At 41.5% G+C, this 9,275-nt stretch overlaps 1 protein-coding gene across 6 annotated transcripts in view; it reads left to right on the forward strand.

Moving 5' to 3' along the window:
* Positions 1-9,026, forward strand: part of KPNA7 (karyopherin subunit alpha 7) — a 33,940-nt gene extending 24,914 nt beyond the window's left edge. For all 6 annotated transcript variants that reach the window (XM_041749593.1, XM_041749592.1, XM_041749591.1 and 3 more), the window contains 4 exons: positions 983-1,216; positions 2,904-3,086; positions 6,303-6,449; positions 8,785-9,026. In XM_041749593.1, the coding sequence (XP_041605527.1) occupies positions 983-1,216; positions 2,904-3,086; positions 6,303-6,449; positions 8,785-8,898 (678 nt within the window). In that variant the 3' untranslated portion in view covers positions 8,899-9,026. The remainder of the gene's footprint in view (positions 1-982; positions 1,217-2,903; positions 3,087-6,302; positions 6,450-8,784) is intronic.
* Positions 9,027-9,275: the final 249 nt, after the last annotated feature.

Raw genomic sequence — 9,275 nt, forward strand, 5'->3', positions numbered from 1 at the left:
TCACCCCAGTTTGTTATTAGACTATTTCAGTATAGGTGAAAATGAAAAAAAAAATCAAATGCTTTGCTTAGGTTATGAAATGTGTCCCTTATACAATATGCTTCTTGAAGACATGCCTTAAGATATGGGTGGCCTTTTGGATTACTGTGGCTAACGTATATTTATGCAGCCTTAGTGATCATCTATGTCTAGATTAGCATAGTATTCCTCATATGTCAAGGTTAGTTTGGAGATACTCTCTTTCTACCCTCTCTGCCCCCAACAGTATCTATAAAAAGCTTCTAGTCCTGGGGTGGGGGGGCCTAGGGCCCATTTGGAGCCATCCTGCCAAAGTGATTGGCCTCTAGCACTACTTCCACCTCTCACTTGATTAGCAGATACCTAGCATATAAGGCTAGGAAAACTCCAGAGCTGTTGATAGTCTGTGCTGGGGCAGCCATTACGGTGCAGAGAAATCAAAATAAATGCAGTCATCCCTTAGAGGATGGTTGTCTTGAGCCCAATTGCACCCCCCATCCTGGGGACCTACAGAGTTGAGAGGGAGTTTGTGAATACATAAAAAAAAAAATGCCATTGGGATCTCATTAGCTCCAATTAAATATACAACAAAAACTTGATACTGGTGCTAAATACAAATTTGGTAGAAATTATTACATTATACACACTGTAATCAATTTAGCGATTTTCCCAGTGTAAGGATACAGAAAGGGCAGCATCATTTCTTAATAAAGGCAACACTTGACCTCTATCTCATGTGAGCTGGAACTATCGAGAGTCTAGCCTAGTACCTGTAAACTATGCAAATGGCTGTGGATGTGCTGAATTAATAAGGATCATGGACTTAATCACTATTCGCAGGTTTTCTGAGCACCATCAACATGGCATGACAAATATCTGGGAATGCACAGAGCTTGGTGTGATTATCTCCTTCTGTTATAATACATTTGCAATGCTTGGTTATACTATAGCCTTGTTCTTCCAGACCCCCTCTCTCCGCACAATCGGGAACATCGTCACAGGAACGGATTACCAGACCCAGATGGCCATTGACGCGGGCATGCTGAACGTGCTGCCCCAACTCCTGATGCACCCCAAGTCCTCCATCCAGAAGGAGGCAGCTTGGGCCTTGAGCAATGTGGCTGCAGGGCCCTGCCAACACATCCAGCGGCTGATCGCTTGCGGCATGCTGCCTCCCTTGGTGGCTCTGCTAAAAAATGTAAGCGGTGCACTCCGTGTCTGTGACAAAAGGCTATTTTCCAACCGGCCCTGTGTTGAACTCCTCCAGGAATTCAGACACAGGCTAAGAAGCAAATTAATTGAGCTCACAACAGAGCTATGAGACCTTAGTTTCCTAACTCTCCTTGGAAAAGAAGAGGCATCTCATTTTGGCTGACCCATTAAAGATTTAAGAGACTAAACAGGCATTGTTCAATGAAAAGGTGATCCCATGGATCAGATATTCAGAAAAAAATATTGACCTGGAAAATATTGGTTTATCTTTAGTGTTAAAAGAATGGGCCATCCACTCTACTTGCCAAAAGAGAGGGGTAGGGGAGGTTTGGTTTTGTTTTAGGAGGAAAAACCTATCAGGTTATGGTGATATTAGACACTGAAGAACTGAAAGGCCACTGAAGGTGGCCTTTTCAGTGTAAAAATCACACCAATTAGAGTGGTAATATACACTGAAAACCCAGACATAAAAGTAGAAATACAATAAAACTTCCTTCTTCCCCCTGACTCCTACTTGCCTTTCCCAGGACTACTACTATTTGTCAGCATTTCTTTTTGCCATCTTAGAATGGATGTGATAGATGTTTAAATCCTCTACGTGTGAAATGAGCCAGGAGTGGCTCAGTCTTGTCGGGGTGGGGAGGAAAGCGTGGTAGGATGGGGAAGGGAAGCTGCTGGTGGTGAGCCTGCTCTCCAGTTAGATGGTGGTTTCCCAGATGTGTGACCCAAATCAAGGGTTCAATCCATCAGGTATTTCCTATCCTCTGTGTGTCTGTGAGTCTGTACATATTCTAATCAGAACATCCAGTCACGAATCAAGGAGTAATTTTATTTCCAACTGCCTTTTGAATTACAACTGGCTCCAAGCTAGTTATCGTTGTGTCCTTTTTTGTTTGTTCTTTAAGCTGAGGTCACAGTTTTTCCCCAGCCATTAAAGCAGGAATAACTCCTGCCTGGGAATAGAAGGATCTATGGCAGGACGCCTGGGTGGCTCAGTGGTTGAGCATCTGACTTTGGCTCAGGGCATGATCCTGAGATCTGGGATCGAATCCCACATCAGGTTCCCTGTGAGGAGCCTGTTTCTCCCTCTGCCTGTGTGTCTCTGCCCCCCTGCCCTGTGTCTCTCATAAATAAATCTTAAAAAAAAAAAAAAGTATCTATGGCAAATTACTCCCATACCTCTGGGTAAAGTGTTTCTTGTAAATGCAAGGCAAGGCAAACATTGAGTAATGTTTCAATGGCCTTCTTCTGTCACCTCTGGGCTGGCTCAGTCCCTGAGATCACTTCTGTGTGCTTAGCTTTGTAGCTCTGGAGCTTCTTGTCCATAGTTTTCCTGTGACAGAAATACCAGAAATGTTGACCTTTAGGTCACTATAACCTAAAGTTCCAAGCATAATGTCTATTTTCCCCATAAACCTGACCTAAAGAAATGAGTCTACATCAACTTAGAACCTTTTTTAAGGCCCCATAGGAGTCTGCCTGCCTGCTTCTGGGCTTCTCAAAAATGCTGTCTTCTGCATAAGAACTGGAGGCAGATTGCTGGGGTGTTCTATGTAAATTGCACATACAGTCCTGGCTGTCATTAGCCTACCTAGAAATTGAACTAAGTGTTAGCATCTCTATATTTAATTTCTTCAGGATCTCTAAAGAATGTAAATGTTCTCTTTCTGTAGGGAGAATTTAAAGTCCAGAAAGAGGCTGTTTGGACTGTGGCTAACTTCACAACTGGAGGCACCATAGACCAGTTGATCCACCTTGTCCACTCTGGAGTTCTGGAGCCACTGGTGAATCTGCTTACCATCCAAGACACCAAAATTGTTATCATCATCCTTGACGTTATTTCTTTTATCCTCCAGGTGAGCTGTTTTTTTTTTTTTTTATTTTTATTTATTTATGATAGTCACAGAGAGAGAGAGAGAGGCAGAGACACAGGCAGAGGGAGAAGCAGGCTCCATGCACCGGGAGCCTGATGTGGGATTCGATCCCGGGTCTCCAGGATCGTGCCCTGGGCCAAAGGCAGGCGCCAAACCGCTGCGCCACCCAGGGATCCCTGGGTGAGCTGTTTGAAGCAGGTTGGTTTTTAAACAGCAGTCTCCAATTTTAAGGCATTTAATTTGGTTCTTAAAACTCCCATGTGTATTCTCTTTCTTCTCCTTCACCCTTCCTCCTGGCCATGTATCCTATGGGTAACAAAAACAAGAGGACTTGCAAAGAAGGTCCATCTTCATTTTTCAAATGAGTGCCCAGCATTGTTTCAGATGCTCAGGATACAACAGAACAATACTTTTGTTCTGTTTGAGCTCATATATTAATTGGGAGAGAAACAGACACAGCAGTTTAGAGTTTATCTGGTAAAAAGGCAGTCACTGGTGTCTCAGAGAAGGGGGGAGAATGGTGATCCCTTGTATGTAATTGTCAGCAGAAACTTGTCTCAGGAAGAACATTTATGTAAAACCCTAAAAGAAGTGAAGCAATGAGTCTTGTGGTTATCTGGGGGAAGAGTACTCAAGGATGAGTGGGAGTGAATGCATAGAAGGTGGTAGTCCTGCTCAGAGTACCCAGATCACATAAGGTGTGGGAGCACTTCAGCTTACTCTGAGTGAGATGGAGAAACCAATCAAAGGTTTGAAGCAGGGGAAAGCAGTCTGTGAACCACACGGCTGGCTCTTTTAGAAGGCTAAAACATAAGATGCACTCAAAAGAGCAGCAAGAAGTTACAAGGGTTAGATTTTGAAACTGGCCACAAAGACTTGAATTAGAAAACTAGAAAAGTCTTATTTCTGAAAGAAAGCCGGTGTTCATAGACCATTTGTGTCAGTTCTATATCACAGCATAATTGATTACTCCCTAGAGGTCTAGAACAAATACTTATTATCTCATATAGTTTCTGGGATTAGAAATCTGGGGGCAGTTTAGCTGGACCGTTCTGGGTCTCATGAGGTTCAAGGTGTCAATTGGGGCTGCAGTCTCATCCAAAGGCTTGATGGAAGCTGGAGGATCAGCTTCCAAGTTGGCTCACTCACATGCCTGGAAGGTTATTCTCACTATGTGGACCTCTTCATAGGATCATTTGTGTGTCTTCACATTATGGCAACTGGGTTCTTCTGGAAGAAGTTATCTAGGAAAGCAAGGTGAAAGCCCCAGTGGCTTTTATAACCTAGCCTTGGAAGTCATTTCAACAACATCCTATTGGTTACAACCCCACTCAACATGGGAGGAAGCTATACAAGGGTAGGGATCATCTGAGGCCATCTTGAAGGCTGGCTATATTCATCTGGTTAAGGTTCTTTTATATGCAACTAACCTGTTTGAAAATTTTCAAAGTAGCACCAGGGGACTCCTTTTAAAAGCTCACTTTAAACATCCTTTTCATGTAACTGTTTTGGAAAGAACTGACCAGAGTCAAGAACAGATTTGAAACAGCACCCAATTAGACACTAAGATTGAGTAAATCACATAGATGAGGAATAGAGACTTGCCACCCATAGACAAAGTTGGACATAATGATAATACCACATTTGTGAAAGCACACTCGTGGGCTGTAGAAATTTAACTTCATCTGTTTCATTTGAACTAAACATTTGGGATGTTTTTCCTTGGGAGAGTCTGGGGAAAACAATATCTGATAGACCAGAGAGAGGCACTGGAATAGCAGCTTAGGAGGACAAGGTCCTCTGGGCAGCAGAGTGAAACTCAAGGTTTTTTGAAATGACTTTGGGGCTGTTTGCTGTGGTGTCAATGTCTAAAATCCTTTTCCAGAGTTCTGACTGCTCTTGATCATCCCACTTTCCCCCAGCTTTCTTAGGTTAATCTAGCAGATTGGTCCTGCCTCAATTTCTTTGCTCAAAGCCAAAAAAAAACCCCACTTCATTTTGGACCTGCAGATAGGACTAGAGCGTGTCAAGGTTTAGAGATACAGTGCAAACCCTCATCAGGTAGACAGTGTAGACTAAATAATATTTAACTTGAACCATGGGAGGTTTTCTTATCACTGCACACAAAATAGAGAGCTGAGCCCTTCAGGAGCTGACACCAAAGCCTTTTCTTTATTTCTCTTCACTTCTCCCAAATAGGCTGTTGAGCTAAATTACTCCCCCGTCTCCTAAAATGCCACACTTATTCCTTCAAATCTTTGTCTTTGCCCCTCTTTGCTTTGGGAATACTGTGATTATCCTATGGTTGACCCTGGCACAGCACTCTTCATCAAGAACATGTGTTATTTTCCAAGCCTTTTATGTACATCTTCTTTAACTTAAACAACTGATCATTTACCATATTCTTTCTATACTGTAACAATTATTTACCTGTCTGCCCCAATAACATGATCTTAAAATCTTAAAATCACATCTTCATATGGTTTTGTAGGCCTTGCCCATAGTAGATGTAAATGTTTGAATGAATAAACAGCTCTAAATGATAAATCCAATGATCAGCATTGGATTAAATCCACTCATGTTACTTGTTTCCAGGGAATTTGGTTATTTCCCATGATGTTATTAAGGGTCTCCTTTATCTTACTTCTCAAAGCTTTCCAGAGAGGGTATGGCCAGAACACCTACATTTAAATAACATTTCTTGAACTCTTTTAAACTTTAAATTTTAAACAATTTCCATTAATTAGAAAGGGGATATCTATTAAACAGTAGTAGCAATGTATTTATGGAGGGCAGTATACTTGACAAAAGTTGTATTTTGTGCAATTAATATAAATCTATGTACTATAAACATCAACATCTAAAAGAGGAGGAAAATCCTGATTGTTTTTTTTCTTTTGAGACAGACAGAGAAGAGGGTTGGTGAGGGGGAGAGGGAGAGAGAAATCTCAAGTAGACTCCATGCCCAGCATGGAGACCAATGTGGGGCTTGATCTTACAACCCTGAGCCAAAATCCAGAGCTGGATGCTTAACTGACTGAGCCACCCAGGTACCCCTGATCCTGCAATCTTAATTAGGGAAAAGTAAAACTGTGGCTGTCCATTCTGGAATGGGAGACTTTGGTCTGATTCCACAGTGGTAAAGCTCTACCTCCAAAGGGCTTTTGTCCAGTCTTACTTTTTCTTATATACCCACAGGCAGCAGAGAAGCTTTCAGAGAAGGAAAATCTGTGTCTTCTGATAGAAGAAATTGGTGGCATTGATAAAATTGAGGCTTTGCAACTTCATGAGAATCCTCAGGTTGCCCTGACTGCTTTGAACATTATTGAGAACCATTTTTGTGAGGTAAGTGATTTCAGAGTGGAAAGGAGTACCTATACCTCCTGGCAGGCCACCTTAGTGGGTGATTCACTGGGCAGGTGCCCATACTGCTCCTGTGAGGTGGGTGACAAGATGGATGGGTGGGCTTCTTTCATGACTTAGCTCTGAGTTTCTCCCCATCCATGTTGAATGGTCTATCTCTGAGTGACAGATCCCTGGCTCCTGGAAACCATTCTAGTCCCATAAGTTTGTCTTCCTGCCTCTGGTTTAGAACTTTGTTTTTTGTTTGTTTGTTTGTTTTTGGTTTGGTTTGGTTTTCCCCTGCTTGCCTCTTTTGATGTGGGATGGAGGAAGGGAGGTGATATGATGCTGAAGTGATTTTTTTTTTTTTTTTGAGAAACACAAACAACTAAGGCAGGTCCAGTTTTCAAAACATTTTGCTACTTACTGCATTTTGTCTCTTTCCAGAATATGGGGTTTGGGATAAATTGTACACAGGGCTTCTAACTTTTCTACAGGAGCAGGGAATAATGATCAGCCAGCACTAGCCACTCCTTTGAAACATTTTTTATTGTAATAAAATATGCAACATAAAACTTTACCATTTTAACCATTTTTGAGTGTATGGTTCAGGGTCATTGACTACCTTCACATTGCTATGTAGCCATCACCAGTATCATCTCTAGAACTTTCCCATCTTTGCAAAATGAAGCTCTGTCCCCATTAAACATTAGCTTCCCATCTTTCCTCTTCCCACAGCCTGTGGCAACCACCATTTAACTTTCTTTGTGAATCTGATTACTCCCAGTACATCGTATAGGTAGCCTTCTACAGTGTTTGTTCTTTTGTGACTGGTTTGTTTTACTCAGCACAATCCCTGCAAGGGTCGTCCATGTTGTTGCAGGTGCCAGAATTTCCTTTATATTTTAGGCTGAGTAATATTCCATTGTGTGGATAGACTACATTTTGTTTATCCATCCATTTTAGATATTCACTTGGACTATCCTGACTCTTGTGAATAATGTTGCTATGAATATGGGAGTACAAATATCTGTTCGAATTCCCGCTTTCAGTTCTTTTGGGGGTCTATACAGAAGTGGAATTGTTGGGTAATTCTATTTTTAATTTTTGAGGAACCACTATCCTGTTATTCATAGCAAATGCACCGTTTTACATTCTCCCCAGAAATGCATGAAGGTTCTCATTTTTCAACATCCTTGACAATACTTGTTATCTGTTTGATCATAGTCATCCTAATGGGTGTAAAGTGGTATCTCACTGTAGTTTTGAGTTGCATATGCATTAGATATTTTCCATATGAAGAAGATGAGCTCAAAGTTCTTCAGTGGCCAGGGGGCTGGCGGTTTATAGTGAGTGACATTCCATTAGGCATCAAATTTGAATCCACAAAATCTTGAGCCATACAACAAATATGACTGGGTTGATGTCTGCCTTCAGTTAGATGAACCAATACTGGTTTGGGACAAAGAGGATCTCAAAGCAGAGAGGACTCCAGAATAGCAATCAGCATTTTCTGGGTTAAGGAATTAGGAAACCGATCTCTTAAAGGAGGTTCAGATCTCTAGGACTCATCCAAGGGCTCCACACTTAAAGACTTTGGATTTAGAAGTAACAGCTACATACACTGTGTCCTTACTGGCTGTAAGGGCACTGTTCTGTGTATCAAAACTGTACTTAAAAATAAGCCAGACACAAGAGCACAAATACTGTATGATTTCACTTATATCAGGGACCTAGAAGAGTCAAACTCAGACAGACATACAGTAGAATGGTGGGTGCCAGGGCGCCTGGGTAGCTCAGATGGTTAAGCATCTGCCGTCAGCTCAGGTCATGATCTCTGGGTCTTGGGATCGAGCCCCACATCAGGCTTCTGGCTCAGAAGGGAGCCTGCTTCTCCTCCTCTCTCTCTCTGCCTGTCCCCCTGCTCATGTTCTCATTCTCTCTCTCTCTCTCAAATTAATAAATATTTATTTTAAAAAAATGTGTGTGCCAGGAACTGCAGTAGAGAAGGAAATAGTATTTAACAGGTACAGAGCTTCAGTTTGAAATGACAAAGTTCTGGAGATGAATGGGAGAGGGTGCACAGCAATGTGAATATACTTAATGCTACCAAACAAATGGTTAAAGATGGTGAATTTTATGGGTATGTATGTTTTACCACACACATAAACTGCATTTAAGTTCCAACCTGAGAGATATTTCAATGCTTCTTTCCTCTGAGGGAGATGAGGCAAATTTAGAGCAAATTGCTAATCCACAGAAGATGTTAAGGAGTCAACTGTGTGGCAATAATGTGCTGAGAGCCTGCAGGTATAATAGTGTCTCTTCTTCCCTGAAGGGAGAAGAAAGTGGTGCAATATTACCAGCCCTGGACCAAGATAATGAATTCTTAAATCACTTAACAAAAAAACACCAAGGCCCCACGACTTCTAAACAAAGGACCAAACCCTAATGGGTAACTTCTTTGAGAACCTTCTATGAATTGGCTTGGCACGGGTGTAAAGCTTTTTAAACTAAACGTTAATAAAATTTTCAACACATTCACCTCCATCTATCAAAAATGCTGTTAAACCACTTGCATTTAAAAGTCATGTGGAATTCATCTTCTAAGAATATATACCTTTAAGGATCTTAAAGGAAGACTCTGAAAACAATAGAATAGTCTTATAGCTATCTAGACAAATTTCCACTTGTAGACTAGGTTTAACCAGTAATTCTTCTATTTCTTTCCCATTTCCTTTTCATTATCATGGAACACCTGTTAATACAGAACATTCTTCAGGGAAAGCTGTGTGGACAATGATCAAGAGAAGAATAAGGGTAGGATGG

Source organism: Vulpes lagopus, chromosome 3 (assembly GCF_018345385.1).
Source record: "Vulpes lagopus strain Blue_001 chromosome 3, ASM1834538v1, whole genome shotgun sequence".
In the NCBI taxonomy this organism is placed as follows: domain Eukaryota; kingdom Metazoa; phylum Chordata; class Mammalia; order Carnivora; family Canidae; genus Vulpes; species Vulpes lagopus.